Consider the following 27278-nt stretch of genomic DNA (forward strand, 5'->3'; position numbering starts at 1 on the left):
ACTTTATCAGATGGTGGGAACCTTTATTTAAAGGAATGCTAACAAAATACTATCGACAGTCATCTTAAAAAGAAAAAGCAGAAATAAACACAGATGAATTAGAGACACCAGCACTCATTGAAAAGAATAAAGTACTGTGTCAAAGTGAAAGGTTGCATGAAAGGGTAGATATTGCTTATTAGACTGATGTTGCAGCTAGAACTCAAAATCGACTTCTGTCATGTCGATGGCCCAAGCAAACTTGTCTCTTTGGCTCTTGTTGTAGATCTTGTCCACAGGCAACCCCATGTTCTTACACCTGTGCAGGTAGAAACACACATGACAGACATATGTTGGAAATAAATTCCAGATTTGTTTTTTCTCTTATTGCATTTGATCCTGAATCTTTTTAAGCATTACAGAAAAAAATAGTTAATTTTCTAATACAAGGCACCAAGTCCCAGATATCATTTTATGCATTTCTAATGCACTGCAGAATAGGGAGGTGTATAATACCTGTTTTTGCTACTTTGCTACTGGAATCTACTGATCATTTTTTCATAATTAATGAAGATTTTTAGCAGAATTACTATTTGAGCAGAGCTCTGTAGTTATCAAACTAGTCCAAGCGCACATTCTTCAACATAGGAATAACTTGAATTTGAAGCCCAGGGTTTCCAGATAGATACAAATTAAAAGTCTTGGTTAAAAAAAAAATCAGTGTCCAGTCTTTTTAGAATTAGTTTCATTATGTCATTATTAGCAGCTGTTTTGGGCAGCTCCAAACAGAGTCAAAGTGCAATAGAACCCAGCACAAAATGCTTGGTCAGGAACTTTGGAGAGCTTCCCTTGCAAAGAAGCCGTAATGAATAAACATTGGTATGTTAAGAATGGACCAAAGTTAATTTTATTGTGATGGGCTAAACATCATGCAAGGAGCAAATTAAATGAGGACATTATGTGTCATTAGTCTCCTGAGGCTGGATGAGCCCAACACTTGGGATCCTACAGAGACACACTGAATGTGATTGAAGACTAGCATGTTCTTTTGTTCTTTTTTTCCCCTCGATTATTTACACCAAACCCTCCCTGAGTGTTTGTCTCTCACCAGGCCACACTAATGCGTGGGTCCAGATAATTGAGCTTGGAGGTACCCAGAGCAATCTGTTTGTTCTCCTCTCTATCAGTCGCCTGAATCTCCATCTTCAGCAGCTGCTCCTCACATCGCTTAACTGCTGCCTTTTTCCGCTCCACCAGCCTGATGGGAAACAGAGAGAGGCACGAAACAGTCAAAGATGGAGGAAATAATGCTCCTGATTTATGAGAAAATAATCTGTTTTTCTTTCTAGCCTGTTTCTTATTACTCAAGTAAACAGAAGCATTAGAAAATATCACACCTGCAGACAAAAAATGCATCAAAAAAACTAACACATACGTCTGTAGTTTGAACTCAGAGCTGCCTTTGGCCTTTGCCTCCTTCTTGGCCTGCTTGAGCCCAGACTTTGCGAGCGCCAGCTGTTCTTTTCGAGCATCAATCTAGGAAATAAAATAGATTCATACTATCCACTTTCTTACTATTACTGAAGTAAGACAGAATTTGATTTAGTGTTTTCCCTGATTATGCTGAATATACTGAACAAACCTCTTTTGGGGCAGCTGGACAACATACGTTGAATTGTTAAACAGAAGGTTTTACCTTGGATTGAAGGGTAGCCATCGACTGATCAAAGGTCTTTGGCGGTGCCCGCTGGTGGTTACACAGGATAGCGACAGCTCTGTTAGCCCTGTTGTAAGACAGTAGCTTCTCTGCAACACTGTCGGACTCTGTGACAAGAAATTGAACACCATGTGAGTTAAATGGGGGGGTCGGTCACAACTGTGAAAGATAAAACATTTACGCACAAATGTTTATCAGTACAATTGTGATTAATTTTATTCTAACTGAAATGCTAATAAAGTACACATGGCAGTATGGTGTGTGTTGGTGTGTCTTACTGTTAGTGAGCTCTTTCAGCTGCTCTTGTAAGGTAATGGAGGCATTATATGTCCTGAAGACCTTTGCAGTCAGACCTGGCATGAGAGAACTCAGGTGCTTGTTCAGCATGCTTGTCTGCAGTGAAAAAAAAACAACCAAAAAATAAAACAAAACACAACACAAAAATCAGGGCAAAAAACCAGACAAACACCCAAATATCTTAAACAAATAATTACAGCTTCCACTAGATGGCACTGTGTCATAGCCCCATAAAAAACATGAACTCTCAATTCTGCCCTCATTCTCATTATCATCTGTTATAGGAAGATATAAATAGGTCTCAGCACCATTTCTTTGGGCATTTTAACAAGTTGAAGCTGCTAGTTATACATTTTTTAGCTCATGTCAAATGTCTGCATCTTTACCAGAATAGCACTGAGATGAAATGGAGTGTTAGGCTACAGCCTGAATGTCGAAGCCAAATCAACACTCACAGACAACCATAGGTGCGAACGTGTGGACAGCAGGTGTGTGAATTACAAACAGAGACATTGAAGCGGAAAAGAAAATGAGAGGAGCTGCACACTGCAAGTTTAAAGACTCAGCCTGGCTTCTGTGAAAACCTGACAAACGCCTGCATGAATAACCTTTTCCCTCGCAACGGGCGCTACACATGATGTGTACACTCACCTGTGAGTGTACGCTCACAGAAAGCTCAACATTTTCTTACAGCAGGGAGCATCGCTTTCTGTTGTGCTAAGTGCACAATCTCTAAACACAGAAACCGTATTAGTCCAAGACCCAGAAATTCACAAAGGATTCTTCTCTTAAGATTTGAACAGCAGGAGGATATTTTAATTATGTTGTAGACTCTCATAATCATCTCAATGAGATGGGAACATGTTTTGCAATCGTGATCTATTGATCAGGTCCACTTTAGCTCTTCATCAAACTCAGTGATTGAAAGGCTGTATGAAATCAATGCAGACCATGTCACCGGCTGCATTATTTCACTTTCCCAGGGGCTCTGATTTGCACTCAACGCTGTAAAAACAGTCATGACAACTGTGCAAATCTGTTGCCAGTGCAAGCACCTTGGTGTACAAGCCTCCTCCTTCAAAGCTTCTCTAGCTGGAAAATCCATTTTTCCTACTTCAATAGTTTATGACGACTTCATTGTTCCTTTTATAACCATCGATTCAGTAACTAGAATATTTTTAGGCATATTTGGTAGGTTCCAAATACATCGGCTTAAAAGAAATCTCTCCCAAAGTGAGAGATGCATTTGAGGTGTTTAAATATGAAAAGGTTTGCTCCCAAAAAGGTAGTCATGCAAAATGAGAATAGGAGGCTGTGATTTAGGGAGACAAGCTGGACGGACATTTATTTTCAACCCCAATACTTTGTTGTTGCAGCGGCTAATTTCCAGGTGACTCATAAGATTAGTGGAAGCAAAACCTGAGTTCTTTTTTCTCCCTTCGTGTGGCTCATATTCTGACAACTGTAACTGGGTTATGCTAAACTTCTCAAACCTGTGTTGATCCAATAATTGTACCTCAAAAATTGCAGCTACTAATTTAGAAATGATCGGATGGGTTGTATCACATGTTAATGCTGCAGTATTGCTACCACTTGTGAAGAATATAGGAGGAGCTGACTGTCTACAGTCTCCACACTAGCTAACACAACAGTTAATGCAATCATGAGTTTAATCATGGGCTTTTTCATCTAAAGGGTAAATTAAGCATATCAACAGAACACATAGCAAATATTTGCCCTTTTTGAACATATTTCCTGTTTTTTTGCTCACACTTCAGCCATACTGCGTTCACACTCTCAGCCCCCTCTCACCTGAACCAGCTGCCACTTTGCTGCCTCTCCATCTACCCCCCCACCCCCCTCCCTCCGCCCTCTTGGTAGCCTGGCCTTTCTGAATGTCAATCAGACCAGCCCACAGCAGCCATTACCATTCCACCTCCAACTAGCCCTGACATTTCTCCACACGCTGGAGTAAAGATGCCGCATACCTTCAAGTGTCCCATTTTATCAGGCAGCTCTCACTCTTTCTGCTTTATATAACAATAACTTTAATGAATTTTTGATATATATGTGTTAGGTCCATTATATTAAAGTTATCTCTTATTTGCTTTTACCTTGTTACATTCTTTATTCTTGTTATATTGTTTCTCATGACTTAATGTTTCTTATTATTTGTTAATGCTTAATGTTCATGATGCTTGACGTGTGAACTCGAACTTCTCTGGTCAAGGGCGACAGAAATGCAGCTGCTGTGGGGAAGTGACATTGACTGGAGATAGAGCTGCAGGGCATGACACAGGAGGTGTTCTTTTAATCTGTCTGATATGGAAGAATGTGCTGTGTGCGAGCTAAGCTAATCAAATCAGTGAAGACCTACGTATAATCTCACCATTATGATTTACAGTCTTTTGCTTTGTATGGGACCTGCTATCTTGTGTTTCCCCATCCCTTAGACACATTTGAATTCTGTGTAACTAGGGACCTCCTATTTCCAATAAAAGAAGGATGGCGGAAGTTGTGCCTCAGGACGTGCTGGAGATCTGTAACTGAGCACATCTCTCCGTCCTCCTTGCTGCAAGTAAAACTTAAAGCTGTTGTTTTTGCCTCATTTGTTTCTCTCATGTTTTAGGTCGTTTGAATCCAACATTTTGGTCCTTCGAGCCGGATTCCAACACACTTGAAGGGTCAAGTGCGTGAGGCTGAACCTCAGGAAAGACCACGGCAGGCCGCCTAGGTGCGACCTAAGATACCCTTTCCGGGACTGGGCTTCAACTCCCTGCTTGGACCCTGATGGTTGACGGATATCCAGGATGAAAAGGCAACAGTGGTGAGCATGTTTTGAATTCAAAAGTGTGTGCGTGATGATTGTCAGGGACTTAATGTAAAATTGCGATAAACACTAAGGCAGTGTTTTGGGAGAGAGGAACCCGAAAATCCTCTGTAAGACGCAATGAGAAACAAACCCCGTGAATACTAGTCAATGGCAGGTAAATAAAGAGTACTAAGGTCAGTACTAAGGCAGGGTGAGGGAGTCCTGGCCGCGAGTAAAAGAAATTAAGTCACGACAAATCATACAAAAGAGTGATTGTGAGTGTGAAAGGATTGTTAAATACCACTAGGTATTTTCAATCATACCAAAGCAGTGGGACAGTAAGTGATAAGGCTCTTGTGGATGCAGAGGCAAGACTCTCCACTCAAAAGAGTTGAAGTGAGAAGTACCACAACGGTTAATTAATTATCACCCCAATGAGATCAACATCCCAGTTTTAGGTCACCCTATGTGCAAGACTGGACCAAATTCCTAATAAAATAAAAAAAACAAACTGGAAATTAGGATAAGGTTAACTCGTAAAATGAAAAAAAAGAAAAAAAAACATAACAAACAGAGAGAAAAGAAGAGCTAAAAGTTAAAACCTAATCCTCCAAAAATGGGGACAAGTAACAGCAACCAAAGGCTCAGAGATGAATTGCGGTGTAAGGATTGGAAATTCATTGACGAACAAAATCCAAAGAAACTCACTAATCTAGATAAGTGGATAACTGATTATGGATTCAAAGGACAGCTAAACTCACAACAAATTATTGCCTCAGAGGTGAGACCTGGTTAAACTTAGCCATAATTAACTGGGTTAAACTTAGCCATAATTAAGTAGGTTACAACTTAGCCGTATTTAAGTTAAGAAAATAGGAAATTGTGTTTGTGTGTGAATGGAGGACTAAGCCACTGAAGAGTTGATAGGAGAACTCTGCTAGTCCTGTGTTTTATTATTTTGCCTCATATGAAAACGAAGTACTGGTGATCAGGGGACAAAGGACGGGTTTCATCCCTTAAAACTAACACCGCTGTGCAGATAGTGTACAGTAGAAGGCCGTGTTAGTGTCCTCCCTTTGACTCCCTGTGCCAGAGAACTTTTCTGTGAGACCACATAGTACAACATGCCGCTGTTCAAGAAAAAGGATGTCGAATTTGAGGGGGATGAAAAGTTTGTGGAAGGATATGCAGAAGGTTCGGGGAAAATAAGTCAGGAAAGGTGGAGAAGAAAGTTGAATTTTTCAGGCAAACTCTGCACTACAGATATTCTGGAGTTGCAGACAAACCTGGAAATTGAGGAAATAAGTTGAGAGACATAGTCGTGAAAATACGGTATATAAGGCGCGCGTAAAACACTGACATTTTCTCAAAAATCGACAGTGCGCCTTATAATATGGTGCGCCTTGTGTGTGGACTGAGTTCCTGCTGAGGTGCACTACGGTAAACGCTCCGCCAATCGATTAGCGGCACACCTACGCGTAAGGATCCCCTAAAATGGCGCCGGTGAAGCGAGACGCGTATGAATGAGGCTTACTTTAAACTGCAGGCCATCGAATATGCGGCTGAAAATGGCAATCGAACAATCTTAGTGTTTTCGCTTCATGAGGCGGCGGCATCTCTCCATACAGGCAAGGACAACTGTTGCGTAGCGGCTGCGAGCGGATTACCAGGAGAAGGTGGCCATCTTCCGCACCAACTGCCGCGACAAGATAACCGCGCCCAGCCACATCACCAACATGGATGATATCCCTCCGACTTTTAACATCCCTTTGACCCACAAAGAGGAGAAAAAGGGACCGGCACGGTGGCGATACGCACAACGGGGCACGAGAAGTCGTCGTTCACCGTGGTTCTCGGCTGCCACGGAAACGGACAGAGCGTTGGATGACAGAAGGCGAACACTCCTTCACAAAGACTATGAGGCAGCGGCGGGCAAGTTATGCCACCATATGCAGGTGGATTGTAGACGCACGGGCTATGATACCGTCTTCATGTATTGTAAGAGCTTTCACAAAATCAACGCTAAACCGGAACCGGTCGGTGAGTCCGATTCAGATGATTAAGAAGAGGAATTCGGGATGTTGGACATTGAAATAGTGCAGCTGTTTAATTCAGATACAGAAGATGAAAACTTTGATGGTTTTGTGGCGGAAGAAGTGATTTAAAAGATCAACCTTAAAAGATCAACCTTTAAAAACTGGAGTACTTTTGTTTGTAGATGGCTCATCAAAGAAAAATGAGCAACCTTAAAAGAAGAATCTATGTATGACCAGCAGGAAAACCTATCCTACCAGAAAATCAGTGTAAATATGCTGCTATATTGAGCCATGGTGTAACACATGTCTCAACAGGAGGGATGGTAGGACAGATACAGCAGCACTATACAGCCTATGGATTTAGTTCTTATTCAAAAAATTATTGTAGAACATGTCTGACATGTGCAAGACACAATTCACAAGGAAATCTGAGACCAAGGAGAGGAAAATTTCCTGCTCCCCAATATCCATTCCAAACTTTTACAAAAAAAACAGCACATTTAGTGATGGGTCACGCTCTGATAGTTCTTACAACACATAGTATGGTATGACTGATCAGCTCAGCAGCACTCACCATGACCTCACTTAGACAGACCAGGATGGACAAGATTTTAACTGCACCACACATAACGTACACACATGAAGGGATCAATATGGCAGATGGTATGGGAGAGGGCGAAAGGCACAGATGTGAGGAGAAAGTGAAGAAAGATGAAAAAATCAGAGTAGATCTTAAGGTGGAGTCGTTAAAGGATCCAGATGAAATACTATTCACAGACGGCTGTTGCTTCAGACACCCACAGGAGGGGGTGAAAGCTGCCTATGCAATAGTTAGAAAGTCAGAAGAAGGTTTTGAGGAAGTGGAAACAGGAAAGATTACAGGTAAAGTGTTAGCACAACTTGCAGAATTGAAAGCAGTTGTTGGAGCATTAGAAATATCAAAGGGAAAGAAAGTCACTATATATTCAGATTCAACATATGTAGTGGGAGCTATCCAGTTAGAACTTTGTCAATGGTTGCGGGCAGGTTTTAACACAGCATCAGGCTCTCCTATAAAACAGGCGATTGGGTCCTAGTAAGAAGCGTAAAAAAGAAACACTGATATTCACCTAAGTGGGAAGGACCTTACGAAGTTCTTTTATCTACACTTACTGCTGCTAAAATAGCTGAAAGATCAACCTGGGTACACCTCACACATTGCAAGAAAGTCATTTCTGTTGAAAACTCCGACCGGGAAGGTGATGCAAAGTCTGATAATAGGGTGGACTTAAACGAGTAGAGTCTGGGTAGACCCGAAAGTCAGTGAAGTTTTCAGAGCTGCCGACTCACTTAGGGAGGCTACTTCAACAGGTTATGATCTATTGCTGTCCATAAACAGTGTACCAATTTCACAAACTTCACGAGGACAGCAGCGGGTAGAATAAACAAAAGATAATACAGAAAAATACAGAAGATTGGCAGAAGCTGTAGTATGCTAGCCTCGGTGCTAATTGTAATCATAGTGTTCCTGATAAACATAATAGTTATACAAGGTCTCCAACTCAGTTGAAACCAAATAAGTTCAAATGACTCCCAAGTGGCTACAGAGTGCAATTAAATGTTGGGGAGTGTGTTTTTTCTTCATATGCGTGTTTTTATTTGTATGATACCTCTGGAAACCCCCAGGTCTAAGATTGAACATTTCCAAAATACGTCATGACAAGCGAAGCATAAATAACAACCTAAAGGACCAATGTGGCAACAGCAGCGTTCCTTCGATAGCGCCACAAGTGTGTCTGCCATCAAATGCAAGCACAACCGTGACAATTCCTTTCACCAGCCTTAGCAGACCTAGCATCTTTGGTAGAAACGCTGCAGCATGGAAAGATTATCCTTGGTATTTAACTACCAGCAGGGCAGCTCTTATGCTGTATTTGACCTGTAAGCTTTTCATTCACCTGAAGCTCACCAGCTCCATTATTTCAGCTTCACTTCTTTAACACCTCTTTAAATTGCTTGTTTGTTCTGAAAGTAGTTTTGATACAATTTTCAATGCAAAATGAAAAACTGTTCTTACTGTAAAATAATATATTTTTTATTTGTTGGAAAGTTCAGTTGTTGCACCCTGCTGCTCATGCATGCATTATAATGTTCTGAAGTTGTGTCTCTGTTATTTATTTTATTTCTGGTGGTGGTGTGGGGATGAGAGACTGTTTGATACATTGCCTATGAGAGCTACAGGACTATGTGCTTAGTAACACTTCTTATGCTAATTTCTGTGTTCCCTACGTTGGCTGATCAATTAGTCACTCACACGCATAGATTTATGCCTGAACAGTGGCGTCCTAATAAAAGATCTACATGGCAATCTGAAAATGTTCCTACGTATATTGACACCATCGGTGTGCCACGCAGTGTTCCAGATGACTATAAATTAGAGTATCAAGTAGCTGGTTTTGAATCTTCTATTTGTTGGTGGTGTACAATAAATAAGAATGTAGACAAAGTCAACTACATCCATTACAATGTTCAACGTTTAGGAAATTGGACTCAGAGTTGTTTTGAGGCTGTTCATAGCCAACTGTCGGCTACTTCCCTTATGGCATTCCAGAACAGGATCACAGTGGATATGTTGTTGGCTGAGAAAGGTGGTGTGTGCGCTGTGTTCGGAGATCAATGTTGCACCTTCATTCCTAACAACACTGCGTCAGATGGTAGTCTCACACTGGCCATAGAAGGCCTTCGCACCCTGAATAGCAAAATGAAAGAGCACTCAGGAGTAAATACCGCGATGTGGGACGAATGGATGAATGTGTTTGGGAAGTATAAAGCATTAGTTACATCTATCCTGATTTCTGTAGCTGTTTTTGCTGCAATCCTTACTTTGTGTGGATGTTGTTGTATTCCCTGCCTGCGTTCTCTTATTAACCGCCTTATCACCACAGCTTTCGCTCCCATGGAAAACCGTATGGCCGAGTTGTATCCCTTAATCGGCAGACAAGAACCGGATTTGACTACAGACTCTGAAGACTATGAGGGAATTGAGCTAATTTTCCACTGAGTGTAAATGTATTTGTGTTCATAAACATGACTTTGCAACCGAAAATCTACTGGAAGAGGTTGTAAAATGACACTGAGAATTTGAAGCAAATATGTGATAAACAGGAGGGAAATGGTCCATTATATTAAAGTTATCTCTTATTTGCTTTTACCTTGTTATATTCTTTATTCTTGTTATATTGTTTCTCATGACTTAATGTTTCTTATTATTTGTTAATGCTTAATGTTCATGATGCTTGACGTGTGAACTCGAACTTCTCTGGTCAAGGGCGACAGAAATGCAGTTGCTGTGGGGAAGTGACATTGACTGGAGATAGAGCTGCAGGGCATGACACAGGAGGTGTTCTTTTAATCTGTCTGATATGGAAGAATGTGCTGTGTGCGAGCTAAGCTAATCAAATCAGTGAAGACCTACGTATAATCTCACCATTATGATTTACAGTCTTTTGCTTTGTATGGGACCTGCTATCTTGTGTTTCCCCATCCCTTAGACACATTTGAATTCTGTGTAACTAGGGACCTCCTATTTCCAATAAGAGAAGGATGGCGGAAGTTGTGCCTCAGGACGTGCTGGAGATCTGTAACTGAGCACATCTCTCCGTCCTCCTTGCTGCAAGTAAAACTTAAAGCTGTTGTTTTTGCCTCATTTGTTTCTCTCATGTTTTAGGTCGTTTGAACCTAACAATATGGAATCAAAACTAAAAAGATGGTGCTTGGATGTACTCAGAGTGGCTCCTTTAGTAAACGGACGGCAATTACCTAGATTCTGATCAGCATTGCTGCCTGCAGGGAGACAAAAAGAGGCTGAGTGGATGCTGGATTTTTATAGAATGTGTAAATTAATTTACCCAGCATGGTTTGCTTTCAATTTCCACTTGCACAGTTTCATTTTTATGTACTAGAGTACACCCCCGCCTCTCTTTTGAACCTCCTCCAGCTCATGGTCTCCCTGCTACCCATTTCATTTCCTTCTCATATTCCATTTCCTCACTTTACTCCCGTTCATCTCTTAACACCACCCACTCCTTCATGTTCTATCTCACCTCACTTCTCAATTGAATCCCTGCTCTTTCTGAAGTCTTTTATCTCCAAAAGACAAATATGATTCTATTTTCATTATTTGTATTTAGGGATTTTCCTCAAATATTACACATTAGGTTAAATATTGGGAGCTCTCTACTCTTGTCCAAAAATAATAAAAATTACAGGTTTTTTTATGTAGACTAAATACACAGCAGTTCTGAATCATCAAAAACATCTGACAATGTGCTAGTGAGCCCAAAAAAATGATAAAAGCAGTACTCACATAGAGGCGATCAAAAAGCTCATCACCAGGCTGCTTGTTCTCCAAAAACAATTTAAGGTTCTTAAAAACCTGAAAATGAGGAAAAAAATGTGTAAGTTAACATTTATCCTGCGTAATCTGACTTGAAAAACTTGTGGTTTAAAAGTCGGTGTTACGCCGAGAAGTGAATAAAATGGTTGTCAGAAACTAAATCTTATAGACTCCTTTAGATACTAGTATTTCTTTAAGACTGCAGTCATGATGAATGTTGCCCTTTCGATGCCAACAGTACATGCTTTGATTGGTCCAACTTTGACCACATCCACAGGTGGAACACTGCCACTTCTGACATTTCCACGGTTGTCACCTTTGAAAGTTACAAAGTTCAAATATGCATGATACCAATTGAGGTCTAAAATAAACTTTAACAGCCTGAACTTGATCAACTTGTTATCCCTTAAGGCCATGTTTTTTGAAACACAAGTCAATGTTCCAATTGGCATTTATAAACTCAGTAATTGGCACAATGTTAATTGTGGCTGGCCCAAAGCTTTTGCATTAATCATCCTCCTCAAAATTCAAATGGTACAACTGGCAATCACACACCATAAGTGGACATATTACTGTTAAATGCTCGGCCTTCAGTGTGTTATGTTCTCTGCATGCAAGCAATAATCTATAGGTAACCCATGAAAAACCACAAGTATGGTATTATACAGTGTCACATTCAAACTAGAAATAAAAATTCCTTTTAGCCTCATTCAATTTCATTACAACTGACATTTAGTTGCAATCTTGGTAATTTGTCTGGGAAATGAGGGCACTACAATATGCAAGGTACTAATTAAAACTTGCTAATGCGTTACTCTTTGAAGGCACTCATTTGAATAATTATAAATATTCTGCCATTAACAAAATACCATGACTATCAGGTGATAACATTTTTCTATCTCATGTATGAATACCAGCAGGAGCTGTTGTCTTTTACCTGTGCATTCATGCACACACACAAAACATTCAATTATATTCATAAAAAGGTCAAATGCATCGGCCTTGGATATAGTGTTTGGTGTTTTATTTTTGTAAGGAAAGGAGGGTTAATTTCCCAAAGATCAAATAATTTGTCACAGGAAATTAAACAGAGAAATATAAAACCCCACCTAAAATAGCCCTTGGCTTTTTTTCCCACATTGGAAAAAGTCACACTCCAGTACAGTGTAAGATTCTCAACCATCCCCCCTTCAGATTGTTCCACTGTCCACATTACTAAATTAATTTTAAAATGAAAGAAATAACATCCCATCACAGCCCTTTTCTAATGAACTAACCCTGCAGCCTCTCCTCTCTTAAGAGTTCTCCATTGGGATGCATTTATCAAACGAATGTAAAAGGCTGGCGATAACAGAAAGTAGGCACATATTAGTACAGCACATATATCATTAATCAGAACATGTACAACATGAAAAAAAAATCTGGCTGCATAATCATGTAATCAAGAGAAGCAGACTGAAGAAGAGGGGCAGCTACAACCTTTCCAACAGTTAGAGGAATTAAACCAAACACCTCCACAGGAATGTAATCAGCAACTGCCCAGAGGAGGATCATTTCTCAGTTCATTGTCTGCTTTTGGCTGTAACTGCATATTTGCATACAAGTGACCTCATCCAAAAGGGTAAAAGCTACATCATAATAATAAGGAAATATATTGGTTTAGCAATAAGCACCCTGGCTTGTATCAAGTCACCGTCAAAAAGTGACTAGAATTTTTGTAAATCAAGTCTAAACATTTCCTGGTATAAACATATTTGGTTAGACTGAAATGAATTGGAACAATTCCTTTCTAGTAGCTTTACCTTCTTGATGACAGGGACTTTGTTGTAGTAGCGAATGGAATCTTTACCAAGGAAATCAAATTCCACCACATACTCTTTACCGTCCATTTGCTCATGGAGGGTGATGTGTTCAACACGCAGGGAGCAGCAGCCCACCGTGTCGGCCGTCTCTCCCTCTTCCTTCTCATTACCAGCTCTTAGGGCCAGCTTGAGGATCACCAAAATCAGATAGAAACACAGAGTTCATTTCAACCTGCTCTTTCCCCAATATCTCCTGTCAGACCTCATTAACAAAGAGCTTCATTTTTGGCACTTTGGTGTAACTGAGACAAAATATCTGGATCAGTGACTAAACACAGACCTTGTCTATGAAGTAGAGGGCAACAGCTCTTTGCCGCGTGCTCATTTGTCGAGATTTGAGGTCGCTGCGGTACTGGCTACGGATGTTGTCCACGCAGGACTTCAGTTTCCGAGCAACCTCATATTTCTCCCAGTCTTTCTCCCCCTGCATTCAGTGAACAAAGGAAAAAAGGCAGAAGAAGAGTCAAAACTGTGAGAAGAAAGAGTAGAGACATGGGACGCAGTATATTTTTTGCCAACTTTTTTTCGCACCCAAATGAGATATTACTGAATGATAATAATTAATTTTTTCTCTATCAAATGTGATTTTGAGTCCATTTGGAAAGGTCACAGAATGTCACCTGCTTCTTTGCATACAAAAACACATTTTCTGTACCTTGAGCTTTGAGTTGGCATTAAGCATGATGTATTTAATGGAGCCCTGAATGTTCTCAGTCCAGCTGACCAACCATGTTACAGTGTTGTCGTGTCGAACCTCCTTCCAACGGTGACCAGCAGGAGGCACCGGAATACAAGCCTCTCTGTCAATTAGAAGCGTGAATGATAAATAGAAGCTAGTTTCTGTAGATTCAGGCAGAGTGCATGGTAACGTCTTGAGGAGCATGTAGACTGCAGGAATTTCACAGGGCTGGGCCGATAGGGGGAGGTTTCTGCAGTGGAGACTCACATTGACAGCTCCTGCTATACACAGGAACCTTTACGGGGGCCTAACCGAGTCCCTGCTCTGGGGTAGGTACTTGCATCAGCCCTGAAAAACTTCTGGGAGGGGCTTGAGTTTTAGTGTCGATTTGCTAAACCTAGAGCCTGATGTGAGGTGGAACCCAGCAGAGGAGGAGCAATACTCATATTCACTTAGAATATTACACCACCTCAGCTCCTTTCATGTTTACCAGGTCGCCCTATCAGAATCTGTAAGGTGGCTGAGGGGTCGTAGCACACAGGGTAGGCATAACATAGACATCATTGAGGACCAAGTGGGAGGAACAGTTCCTGCAAAGATTTACCACAACCTCCCAAAGGGAAAACATTCTTTTTTACATTATCCAATGCTAGAAACATACAGTATACTGTAAACACCATATATGTATCCCCTTCTCCACTTTCTCACTTGCTGCAGTTTATAATGATGTCCTCTGGTTGAATCCTTTTCTTCAGCATGCCCTGTTTAGGATGCTCGCCTCTACCCCGAAACAGGCCTGGCGGCTCGATCTTGAAGTTGCCAATGCGCTCTCTGTGGTGGTCGAGCAGACAGTACCCAAACTCGTCCACTATTTTCTGGTTGGCCTCTTTCAAAGCCTATTGAAATGACCAATGATGAAACTGTATCTATTCATGATTACATTCTTGAGCATTATAAAATGAATATTACAAACCTGTTTCTCCTCCTTGGTCATGTTTTTCCTGGCCTCCACTTTCGCTTTGTGCATGGCGTGAATCTCTCCAAAGTCACACTTGCCAAGATCTTGAATCAGTGACCTTTCTGCATCAGTCATTTCCTTATTAGACACAAAACATTAAATATTGAACTGGAAGACCTCTCGCAGTGTGTATTTATGTACTTAGTTGCTTAATTAAAGATCAGCTGTATATTTAGATGAAATAAGGTTCTTTGGCTTTGTAACAGAAGCACAAGTCACAATAAATACATTTCTATACCAACTGAAATTACAGAGCAGTGCTTTGGGATCATGTGCCTGGGCAGATAATCCCAAAGCACAGTAGTCAGAAGTAGTCGTGGCTGCAAACTAAGAAGAAAGGATGAATAGTGTATAAAGGATGAATATTTTTCCTTTACACAGATTTATGTTCATGATCATAACAGCACAGTTTATGGTATCACCTGATTGGAGCTTATAAGATGATTTTATCTTCCATCCAGCTGCCTACATTAGCGACATGCAGATGACCAGGAGGACACACCTCCATCTCCAGACCCTGTCTGCCAGTGTGAATAAACAGTGTGTGTGTCTAAGCATGACTGACACACGACAGTGAGCAGGCACTGAGGGCACTGGAGCGAGCAGAGTTTTTTCCGGCTATAATAATAGTCTTTAATTGGATTTGTTAATTTTTAGGGGAGCAACTTGTATTAAATTAGCATATCAATGCCTTCACATAAATCATATTCTCAAGTGCACTGAGCACTAAACAGAAAAAAAGTCCTCGCAATATGCCTTACGGGTTCACAGTTGCAGACAAATCAAACAACAAATACCATATCTGAGATGGCTAGGTATCTTTATAACTTAACCCTTAAGCGTAGGTGAGATTAAGTTCCAATATTTAAATAGTTGAAGCATTAAGTAAACTAGAGTGCTTAAAGGTGCACTATGTACTCTAGCATGACATCAACTCCGTTGACATTAAAAGTAAATGCAATACAAAACAGAGCAAGCTCGTCCCCCCATATTTCCTTATTAATTTCCTGTTATTTCCTGTCATTAAGATGCATCAAAATTGAAAACTTATCTGTGCCGTCATTACAAATGAGCCAATTTAAATTTGGCGAGTAAACTTATAGTTCTACCTGCAGAGGTTCTACCTCTCTTGAAATCTTGTCAGTGATTGGCTGGAATGTAGTTTGTTATGTTTTGATGCGCAGTCTGTTCCCCAGGTGTGTTTTTGACATTTACAACGCCTGTGTTGTCTCCAGAGACTATTTTTTTTACAGTATATTCAGGGGCAGACCGCTAGCGGATCAAGAAGAGGAAACCATGCAAGATTGCATAGAGCGCCTCTAAGTTCTAATGTCGTCGATGAGGATTGCAGTGAGCTTTACCAGAACAAACAAAATTCATTGTAAGATATACTTGTTTAACATAAACAATTTAACTTTAATTGTATATCTTTTCAGTTAGAGGTGGTCCTCCCAGCATTCTGCAGTCAAGAGGTAAGCCATCTCCAGGATAACAGCAGTTGGTTTGGATTAAGCAATTAAGGCCTCTAAAACTGTGAAGTTACCTCAACAACTATGGTCATCCGTATTATTTTACCTTTCTCCAGTCTTTAAAGAAGTTCTCTCGGAACACCTTCTTTGTGGTGTACTCATGGTCCAACATTTGGGCAAAAAACAGCGCCACCTCTTCAGCTGCGAGGCTTAACTTCACTTTCTTCCCTGCACACACAGAACAAAGAAACCATTTCATGAAATAAAACAAATTATTTGGATTTGTATTATTAGATATTTCATGTGATGACCTATAGAATCTTGTCAACCTATTTTACATCACCCATGATTCTGTTCAGCTATGGCTGGTTTAAATATCAAATATAGAGGCCATAAGAACATACGGTAAATAACAAACCTAAAGCAGTGTTATTCAGAAACCGCATTAGAAACAGAATTAGCATTCAGGCTGAACTACAGCTAAGTTCCAATGAGACAAACAAGTAGGAATTAATAGATCAAAGTGATTCCCTGTTGGGCACTGTTGTCATCAAAGTAGGGCTAAACAATTACAGTCATCAATCAATGTGTGATCCAACAGCCTTTTGCCACAGTTTCAGCTGAGCTTTCTCCTTTACCCTCACCTCCAGGCACCTTCTTCCAAGAACTCTAATATATGATTGAGTGATGTCATTATTTAAGAGTGAGAACATTTGACATGTTCAACATTTCCAAACAACCAACCATCATAGTAGAAGTGGACGTTGTCAGGCAGAGGCTGGTACTCAGGAGGGAAGTAGGGTCCACTGTGTTCCAGGAACCTCCATTTCACTCCATCTTCATATTTCTCTTCTTCCCACCTAATGAAAAGGAAGCCAATGAAAGGGTGAAGACATACTTAGAGACACTGATATTTTTCACTGGTTTCTTGTCTGATGATGGATGCAGTAGGGATGTGTTGGGTCAATGGAAGATGAAAGGAATGGCGTTTCCAAACCATCTCCAACGACTTTGCTCCTCCTCTTCCTTCTTTTTGATCTTCAGCTGCCTTGCCTCTTCAATCTCCCCCTTTGTTCTCTTTGGCTTTTTACATTCGTTGCTGTCTTCACATTTCACCTTCTGCGCAAAGAATAGCATTAAAAATTACTTAAAACTCCATCACTCTGATCTATTTAACATGAAACATAATTGTTGACATTTTCCTAAAATGGTGGCTTTCTACCTTTTGCATTTTCTTATTTGATTTCTTTGTCTTTCGTTCTTCATCACTATTTTCTCCCAGTTTGTGTTTTATTTTCTTTGAGCTGTGGAAGCAGATTTTAAAAATCAATCAATTAGAGAATCTAATGTTTCCATAGACAAATTTGACCACTTTCAAACAAATCCTTATTTACGATCCACCATTATATTAGAGACTTCCTCAAAATATCCTTTACTTCAGGCTAATCTAGAGTTTATAGCCCTGGTCAGACTTACGTAGGTATAACACTGGAATCCATAGACTCATCTTGAACCCATTTTCTTTTCAGTCCCTTCCTTGCACTGAAGTCATTGTCTGTTTCTTTCACAGACTCACTTTAAAAAAAAAAAAAAGACAATGCTTAATGGTGCATTTTACTGCTCTCTGACATACAACTGGTTCACACAAAATTGCCATTTAAAGGGAAAGGGAGAAGTAACTTGAAAATGACCAGAAGCCTCCCCGTATAACCATGGTATCAAGGAAATATGAAAACTGTTCGATAATTACAGTAATTACAGACAAACAATGGACAATTTTTGGCTTAGATTAAAGCTGAGGAAAATATTAACTAAGAAACAGCCAGCATTAAAAAAACAAAGCATTTTTATAGTAAGGGATGGTCATTACCACACATGACATTTCTATAGAAGGAAAACTTGGAAAATATGTGGGATAAACACAGAAAAACAATTGATGCAGATACTATGAGCTATGGTAAATGAATAAATGAATGTCTACAATTAGTCAGGTGATACACCAGAATTAAGCCCTGATGAGCACATGATTAGCAGTGAAATGGTACATTAAGGGTGCTTTGGTTAGATCAGATCTCCACAGCCTTGGCCAACAAGGCTGTATTTTTTTTTAATACATGTCCTTGTTGTTAATCATCTCGAGTTAGTGTGTTAATTTTAAAAGTGCTGTGAAAAAGACATTTTAGTCATATCAGATGTAGGGGTTATATGTATGGTTCCTGATCGTCATTTTAAAAAGTGTATTGGCCAACAAGTAGCAAGCAGAATTGTCGACAGTTGTCTGGTTCTGGTTTTCAAAATGTAAATATTTTCTGCATTTGTCGTATAGGATGAAGACTGGAAACGTTTTGATAACGTGTGGCAGGGAGGAATCGACTTTCAACACAATTAAACATTTTACATTGGAAAAATATTGGAGACTTCCTCACAAAATCCTTTCCTTCAGGTTAATCTAGAGCTCAAAGCCCTGGTCTGACTTACGTAGGTATAGCATCGGAATCCATAGACTCATCTTTAACTCGTCTTATTTTCGGTCCCTTCCTTGCACTGAAGTCATCATCTGTTTCTTTCACAGACTCACTTAAAAAAAAATACAATGATTAATGGTGCATTTTACTGTTCTCTGGCATACAACTGGTTCACACAAAATTGCCATTTAAAAGGGAAAATGGAAGAGAAGTGACTTGAAAATGACCAGAAGCCTCCCCGTATAACCAAGGTATCAAGGAAATATGAAAACTGTTAGATAATTACAGTAATTAGAGACAAATAATGGACAATATTTGGCTCAGATTAAAGCCGAGGAAAATATTAACTAAGAAAAAGCCAGCATTAAAAAAAAAAAGCATTTTTATAGAAAGGGATAGTCATTACCACACATGAAAGAAAGAGGGAAAATATGTGGGATAAAAACAGAAAAAAATCAATTGATGCAGATATTATGAGCTACGGTTTTCAATTCAGAATAATGCATTCTCATGAAGCTCCCTGTGGGGCAGTGAAATTATTTAGATTTTTCAGTCTGGCTGTGCTACAGTCACGATTAAACACAATTCCAAATGTGCCTAGTGAATTGCTATTCTTAGTGTCCCATGTTGTTGGAATGGAAAGACAAATGAATGTCTACAGTTTGTCAGGTGATACACCAGAATTTTAAGCCCTGATGAGCTACAAATCAGACTGAAGGCAAAAGCAATCGCCACCGCGATGAAAATAGAAGATTTTAGAGGTGGGCCATCGGGGAGTTTTAGATTGTTCGTTGTTTGAGTAAAAAAGCATAAACAACGTAATTTGTGTGTAGCTGATACAAACGTATATTTCAAGGTAGCTGCATTACAGACACCGTTAGAAAAAAAAAGCATTTACCGGTACAATATATTTATGTTGCTAAGCGGATTAAATTAAAAGAAAAGTTAAAAAATCCTGACGTGATGAAAATTGGATTTAAGGTCTCTGTATAAATGTACAAGTGAAAAGAGTGGCTGTTGTTTCTTACCTGTCTGTCTGTCACTCGTCAGTGACTCGTCTCTTACGGTAATAAAAACATCTACCGGTACTGAATGTTTTCGATCTAATTTTTCATATTACTACGGCTTGTATAAGTACAAAATTTATTTTCTTTTAAAATTAGATTATGCGGCTTTTAATCAGGTGCGCTCTGAAGTCCAGAAATTACGGTACTCGATATTTGTTCTTATTGTATACAGTCGGCATCCATTCTCTATTCAGTATTCCACAAATGACTTTAATCACTAGACTTTATCAGGCACCAAGATACAAACTCAAAAATAAAAACATTTAGCTAGTCCAAGTGCTATTCAAATACCAGCAATGTTGCAATAAAGGGAAGAACTTCAATGGTGCTCGAGTTTGTTTCAAGTTCTTAAAGACTTCCAAGACCTGACTAAAAGAGATGTGATCCAGTTCTCCATAGCATCTTGACTCAGTGGCAGTGAATCATGCTGCGTTTGTGGTTTTGAGTCACAGAAATGGGAAAAAGCCACCCATTTTAACACAGCTAGATGACAACTTGTGTGTACAAGTTCTCACTTAGCTGTGTTAAATGTATCTCTCTTTAATATCCTGTACCACTGAGCATAATTCATACATCAGTCAAAGCAAGGTGGATCACTGCATTTTCATGATGTTACGCTTCTAAAGTGTTTCCTTTTTTAACTCAATGCCCCACTAAACTTAACAAGCCACAATGCTTATATTTCTAAGGAAAACAAAGCTTTAAACCAGAGTTTAGATAAATGTATTCTTACCAACCTGCATCTCTTAAAATGATGTCTTTTGCATTGCCGGCTACATCAGCCTGCTGTCTACAGTCTGCCTCATGGCTGTATCTGCTCCCCTGCCTCCCGAAGTGATGGAAATTAAATATTTGGAGGAGTTGTTGGTGTTCAAGGGCTTTAGAGGAATGAATTCCCATTACACACAATGTGGTAATTTCAACATAAAATGGGCATAAATTATTAAAAAGCACCTTGAATTCGCAAAACAATGACTCAGTTCTGTCACTTCAGGAGGGAGAAAGGAAGAAAGGAAAGCAAAAGCTAGATTACCCGTTGTTCTTGTGACTCCAACCTTACCTTGCACTGATGGTTGAGTCCAGGTTCTCTGATTTAAACACCATCACCTATATGAGGGAAAAAACATTATGGTCACCATCTCAAAGGCCAGAAAAAGACAGCCTAAAAATGTGCAACATATCAGAGTTCATATGTATATACTATATAGTAACAAATGAGAAGTCTTACATTATTAATTATTTCTCATAATTGCTAGTTCTTTTTATGTTTCAAATATTGTCAAGATATTCTGTAAAACTATTTGAAGATTTGGAATATCACATCCTTGTCCTGCAATCGTTGCTACATCATTGTTTGTCATTACTTTCAAATTAGTATAAAATGTTCTTTTTTTAGGAACTGGAATTCAGTGTTACCCTGCCTTAGCAGCAAAGAATTATTTTAGACCAGTATATTCTATTGCTTATGGAGCACTGCACTCAAAGCCGGGTCACTGGGTAAAAGGAGCTGTAACTTTTACCCTGGTATTTGCTGGGCTATTTCTGAAACAGTTATGGACGCATCATCCATTTCCAGAGTGAAGAGATGGTCAACAAAGAATCCACTGTGATAACAGAACTGGTTGCAGAGGACAAGGATACGCAATATTAAAGACAGATATCTTATCTCCATACCTTCTTGTGACTTTCGCCAAGATCTGTCTTCTCTCTGGTTTTCGGAGTCTTTTTGCTGTTTATATGAATATTAAGGAACACCATAAAAAAAAGTAGGTTTATTAATGATAAAATTTTAAACAGCCATCAGACAGCAATGAAGGAACAAAAAGCACAAAAATAATGGCATTATCATAGTGGGTAGCTCAGTATCTAAATCTAACCCAGCGCCTCAATAAGCGTGAGTAAATATGTAGCCAGGTTTTATAGCTGGCTGGCTCTTAATAATGAACCACCCAATGGAAATGTATAACTTGCATGTAACTTTACAGCGTGCCATTGACGGCAGTAAGTGGAGGTATGTACTGTATTTACCTCCGAGGACAATAACTTGGTGCCATCCACCTTTACTTACTTATTTTTGATCGCATCTCCGCCAGCTCTGGTGCTTCCATGGTCACTTTTTCGTCTTTTCATCTTTGCTTCTTTGTTGCGGGCCTTTCCTTCTGTATCAACCCTCTCGCTCCCCATACCATCACAATCTTGAATTTTACCTGTGTTGCGAACACATAGGACAACAATGGCGTTTCTGTTGCGAAGAACTAAGCGCGGATAGCAAAAGTTCGGAAATCATCAAAAGCCTGAGCAGCTAATTGATTAGCAGATTTTTCGTATCGAACGCAAACACAAAGGAAAACTTTCTCAAGGCAGATGCTGTTTCCCCGAATTATTTCTCGTCTAATTGACATCGGAGCTGTTCAAAACGTGCTCACCGCTACTGACAATTAGTGAACTGTATTTAATGACAAAAGCCAACTTTTGGGCGGCGAAGTTCACCTCATTTAGAGGGAAACGCCGCCAGGGAAGCATTTAAACAGGCTTCCCTTCCGGCTTAACTTTGATTGGTTGAACAAGTTCAAACAGCATGAAGACCTCCTGATTTTACGGCCTTTTCCAGCATCATTTGGACAGGATTCACCACTGAAAAGTCCCCATTTAACCACAGAGTTGATGCAGACTTGGGTAGTCATATTGTAGATATAATTAAAAATAGAAATGACAGTTTAATAATAGAGAGAAATTCACATTTTCATGAAAAACAGAAAAGGGAAGAAAATAAACAAATAATATACACATATACTAGAACAAGCGCACTGGGAGAGGGCAGACCTTAGCAGCCAGCACTTGGAGAGATCCAAGAAGTCTACCTAATGAAGGTTGTTTAACTTAAAAATGACTGAAAGTTAACTAGTGCCAGTAAAATACATATGCTGTATTGATAAATACATACATAACGTTGTTTAGGTTTCTTTATAATCAAAGCATCTTGACTTTGATCTACATAAGATCAAAGGTTCCCCCCCACCACCACCACCAAAAAAAAAAAAAAATCCAGTTCGTTATCATTTCCTGAAATGTTACATTCCGCAAATAGCAATAAGTAATTTTGCTGACAGGAAGACGAACTCTGGCTGTCACATAACCTTCCAGGCGGGGTAATAATAAATTAACAAAGCTATATTTTTTGTGAAGCATCTTTTTTCGGAATTGTATCGTCTTGCTTTACACCCATCAATAACACGACGTTCCTGCGGTGGAAACGCGCCTCTATTTTTACCGGTGATGTCCCTTTAATATACCCGGAAGTGGATCCTTTCTGAGTTCATTGGAGGACAGCTTAGTTCCCTTCCTCATGATGATGAGCCATCCTGTTATGTTCGCTATTCGAAACAGTGCGAGACATTGGCGATACAAGACGCTGCTCAAAGCAGTCCGAACTCCGGAGGTCGGCTTTCGGTGCTGGTACTCGACACCACTACGAAGCGGCGTCCCGGGTATGGATGAGATACTCGCTAGGATCGTTGCACCACTGCCCACATATGAAACGAGAGACAAATCCCCTCCTCCTCCAGAATCGAATAGTTTGGAGTTTATGCACTTCTACAACGGTCTCTTCAAGGAAGACAAGCTCAGTTTCCTCAACAAACTGTCCCAGGACTTCGGGGTAGACCACAGAGGCGTCTCAGAACTAGCGCTGAAGCTCTTGGACACTCAGCTGCGAGATTTGGCGACCATTCTGCAAGCAGAAGACAGGCTGAGATACAGCTTGACTCCCCGATATAAACAGCTTTTCAACCACATCAGCAAGGCCGAAGGAGGAGTGAAGTTTCTTGTGGACCTCCGAGCAGATGTGCTTGAAATAATCTCATCTAAAGCTAGCGAGAGTCCAGATATCAGGGTAAAACCACTGTTTTCACAATATACGGGTGCTCGCTTGTCTCAAAAAATATTAACTTGGTTTTGGGTGGCTGCGGCGCTCTCCTTCTAACCTTCATTTATATGTTTTAATTGATTTATATGACCATGTAAGTCAACGTGGCCCCCACGACTGCCCCCGTCCCCAATGACGCATTTTCGGCGCTTGCTTTGCCCCTTGCAGTGATCAGATTCCACCACAACGTGAGTTACCTTTGCCCCAGTTTCCTCTTGGTCCCAAAATAGAATTTTTAAAAACTTTCCTCGGGACATAGGGCATTATTCCAAATTCCATATTTTGTTGCTTCAACATCAAATCTACCAATGCTACCTGCAGAAGGAAAAGTTCTGTGCTAACACTTATAATTTAAGAGGAGAGGCCATTGTCCCGCAGTAAGCAGTTGCAAGAGTGAAATGCACTGGGAATACCTACTAATGAATATTTGGTGAAGTATTTTGTTGACAAACAACTAAATATATTCTGCTTTTACAATACACAAATTATTCCCTTGGAGCTCTTACTGACCTTGTTTTTTTCTGCAATGTGTATTCCCAAAAAGCCCCTTCTTGCTGTTTTATTTACTTCATTGTTTAGTAAAATACAATGAGAAAGCAGAACTATTCTCATGAAGTCATTATCTCAGACAATACCAATAAGTGGTCAACGTTTTATTGCTATATCATACTGTGCATGTAAACACTGAATGTGTAAATCAAAGGCGATTCATTTAAATGATTTATTTCTACATTGTGAAAATAATATTAACATAAATTACAATTTATGTTATTCATTCTATTGTCTAATTGTGCACAGTCTGAGCAGAGGAATTGACACACTGATAATAAAGTGAAGTGTTATTAATAAAATACAATTAAGTAATAAAATAGAAACACCAGATCAGATGCAAATATAACAGTCATCCAGATTTGTAGTGGTAAGTATAAAATTACCTGTCTTTGGGTGAACCGTAGAGCAAATTTCCTGTTAGTGCTCTTCTTATTTGCAATCTGATACTGTTTCGCTGTGGAAAATCCAATTTACCAAGACTCTCGCTGCAGTACTCGCTGCAACCCCTCTGCACAGAATCTATTTTATTTCTGTCAAGAGGCTAGATACCTTTAATCTCAATAACTGTTCCTACTGGGACCTTTTGTTGCATTTAAAGGTCTAAGCCTACCTGCAGGAGCACAGACTTGCTCAAATTGCTGATCACCTTCATCTTGGTCGGCACACCAGACTCATTCTTAAAATTGATTGAACTAAAATGAGGAAAGGTCATGGTAAATAAAGCTTTTACTGTTATTGATGTCGTGTCCATAAGAGTGGTGAAGGGAACTATGAGAAGTGACAGAAAATACAGTTAACATCAAAATATCAAGCAAAAAAAATCATTTCTAAAAGAAGCGTAAGCCTGGGCCACAGAACATTGCAACTTCATTCTCCTCACTTTTTTATTTTTAAATCTTCTCTTTATTTATTTTTATTCATCCAGAAACTGTACAATGCTACCTGGCATTATTAAAACTATATTCAGACATTCATAATCAACATGGCAGACTGCTCTCTGTTGTAAACCTTACCTGTAAACATCAGTCAAGTTATTTGGCCTTTGATGGGTGTTTTCTTTTGATTAACAATCTGTCCCCTCAGATTTTAATGGCAATACTGGATGCTAAAGTAGCATCTACAGTTTTCACTCTGTTTTCCTGCCTTGACATCTAACCTCTGGCTCTGAATGCTGGCACCATTCATTTGATAATTTTTTTCCCCCCTGCATTAAATGTATCCCATAGGTCAGTGGGATACATACGCCATCCACGGCAACATTAACAAACATTTTTAAATGCATATGCCTCATTCATCACATAGACTGTATGAGAAATGATTTGCCCAAGGTATTTTTTTCTTAAGTTAATGTTGCTCTACAAGCTGAAAAATGCAGAGCCAGGTGCATACATATGGAGAAGAATTTGTGTTATTCGGTGTTTGCGATAATTGTTCACAGAAAATTTCCTCCATAGTCACTCATTCGCTGAAATTGTGGGCGATCTGGTAATAAAGTAAACCTGATACAGAGCTTCTCCTCCACTGAGTGTGCAATACACTTGTTTACTTGCGCACCTTTGTGAAATGAAATCTGACCTTTTACAGGGACAAATAAATAAAATTACAAATAAATCACAATGCTCTTTCTCTGAGAACAGCTCATGGGACCAGAAACATTCACATCATTGCAAAATACCACTGTGATGGATTATGTTGGATTTTTCTGTTGACAAATAGTTTTGTCCATAAAGTTTGCTAAAAAGACATTTAGCGTTGAATTCTATGTTCAAGAGCCCCCAAAAAGCTGCTTTTTAAAGGATGAAGAACAATGAACAGCTGAAATAAGTGCTGAATAAACACGGCGGTAACAGTGACCTTGATTTTCTCATCTATCATCTTCAACTGTTCACTTGGGAAATTTGAGGGCAGGGTCTTTCATTGCCAAACAGACTGGCTGCTGAAAGGAGGTGTATGAATAATTAACTGTTGTCATGGATTTGAATGTAAATCGAATCTCAAATTTCATCAGCAGGACCTCAATGGCACTTTGAAGAGCTTGCTGTGTGAGTGGTTCTCCGTTGGTCTGCTCCGGCTGGAACGAATCACCTGGAAGTCCCCCTGTGAGGTTCTGCAGAAGATCAGTCAGTAAGGGCCTTCTTACTCCATCACTTTTTATCTATAAAATCCAAATCCTGAAGCTCTGTAGACACCTTAAAATTTTAATTAAAAAGTAAATCCAAAAGAGGCCTAATGTTTGATTACAAAAATGGAAGTATGTCATAGTATTTGTATGCTGTGTTGACAAACAAGAAGTCTTTTAACTATTTTTGCGCTGCAAATGTTGTGGTAAGAAAGCGTAATAGCAGGCAAAGTATTTAAAGTGCTGTACTTGCAATAAATGTACAGTAGTTGTCAAACTTAATGTTCATTGTTTGGTAGCCTAAACATCTGCTCCACTGCATTATGCAGGCAACTATTGCATTTTAACTCCAATATACAGTACATCACTGTGGTAACTAGTTACTTTTCACAATATGTCCTGCAGCTAGTTACATTAATGAATGTTAAACAATGTTTTTTATTAAACCAAAATCGATATTTACAAGAGGAAAGTAATGCTGCAAAAAACAAATAATACAGAATATATAACAATCATTATGTTAAGATTCTTTACAAATTCCTTTAGGCTGCAACCCCTAGAGCAGGGGTCGGCAACCCAAAATGTTGAAAGAGCCATTTTGGACCAAAAAACAAATCTGTCTGGAGACACAAAAAATTAAAAACCTTATGTAAACCTTATTATGAAGGCAACACATGCTGTAAGTGTCTATATTAGCTGTATTAGCCTTCTTTCAAAATAATAAGTAGGCTACAAATAAATAATGAGCATTCATGATTACATTTTTATTTTCCCTGCAGCGCATCCTGGAGAGAATGACACACCACATGATTAATCTGCTGTACGATGGTCCTTTAAGTTTAATTTCCATTGTAATGAAATGTTGAAATTAAATATTTATTATACACATTTTTACAGCATTGGAAA

General features: G+C 39.4%; 2 protein-coding genes across 7 annotated transcripts in view; one reads left to right on the top strand and one right to left on the bottom strand.

Moving 5' to 3' along the window:
* LOC101073826 (DNA topoisomerase I, mitochondrial) lies at positions 1-23980 on the bottom strand. 6 transcript variants are annotated; one of them, XM_011606985.2, is made up of 21 exons: positions 23899-23980; positions 21845-21983; positions 21451-21505; positions 20837-20883; positions 18723-18821; positions 17721-17819; positions 17467-17548; positions 17242-17363; positions 16989-17104; positions 16351-16472; positions 14731-14853; positions 14466-14653; positions 13734-13878; positions 13359-13502; positions 13019-13204; positions 11187-11255; positions 1975-2089; positions 1676-1803; positions 1415-1515; positions 1088-1237; positions 1-298 (listed from the first exon to the last, which is right to left on the bottom strand). In XM_011606985.2, exons 1-21 carry the CDS (start codon positions 23978-23980, stop codon positions 196-198), a joined length of 2415 nt encoding a protein of 804 aa, XP_011605287.2. In that variant the 3' UTR covers positions 1-195. The 6 variants fall into 6 exon arrangements, with proteins under 6 accessions (XP_011605287.2, XP_029697286.1, XP_029697284.1 ...); XM_029841426.1 differs by lacking the exon at positions 23899-23980 and adding an exon at positions 23048-23066; XM_029841424.1 differs by lacking the exon at positions 23899-23980 and adding an exon at positions 22363-22408.
* Positions 23070-27278, top strand: part of mlycd (malonyl-CoA decarboxylase) — a 10036-nt gene continuing 5827 nt past the window's right edge. Inside the window, exons 1-2 of the mRNA XM_003967182.3 lie at positions 23070-23668; positions 26265-26377. Coding sequence (XP_003967231.2) covers positions 23123-23668; positions 26265-26377 — 659 coding nt within the window. The 5' untranslated portion in view covers positions 23070-23122. The remainder of the gene's footprint in view (positions 23669-26264; positions 26378-27278) is intronic.

Source organism: Takifugu rubripes, chromosome 9 (assembly GCF_901000725.2).
Source record: "Takifugu rubripes chromosome 9, fTakRub1.2, whole genome shotgun sequence".
NCBI classification, from domain to species: Eukaryota; Metazoa; Chordata; class Actinopteri; order Tetraodontiformes; family Tetraodontidae; genus Takifugu; species Takifugu rubripes.

Coding starts and splice junctions, on each gene's coding strand:
- LOC101073826 (XM_029841422.1), bottom strand. CDS start 22,299: ATGCTTCCCTGGCGGCGTTTCCCTCTAAATGAGGTGAACTTCGCCGCC. Junction 14,654..14,730: donor TGACCAAGGAGGAGAAACAG/GTTTGTAATATT, acceptor TCATTTCAATAG/GCTTTGAAAGAGGCCAACCA. Junction 13,503..13,733: donor ATGCCAACTCAAAGCTCAAG/GTACAGAAAATG, acceptor CACTGAATGCAG/GGGGAGAAAGACTGGGAGAA.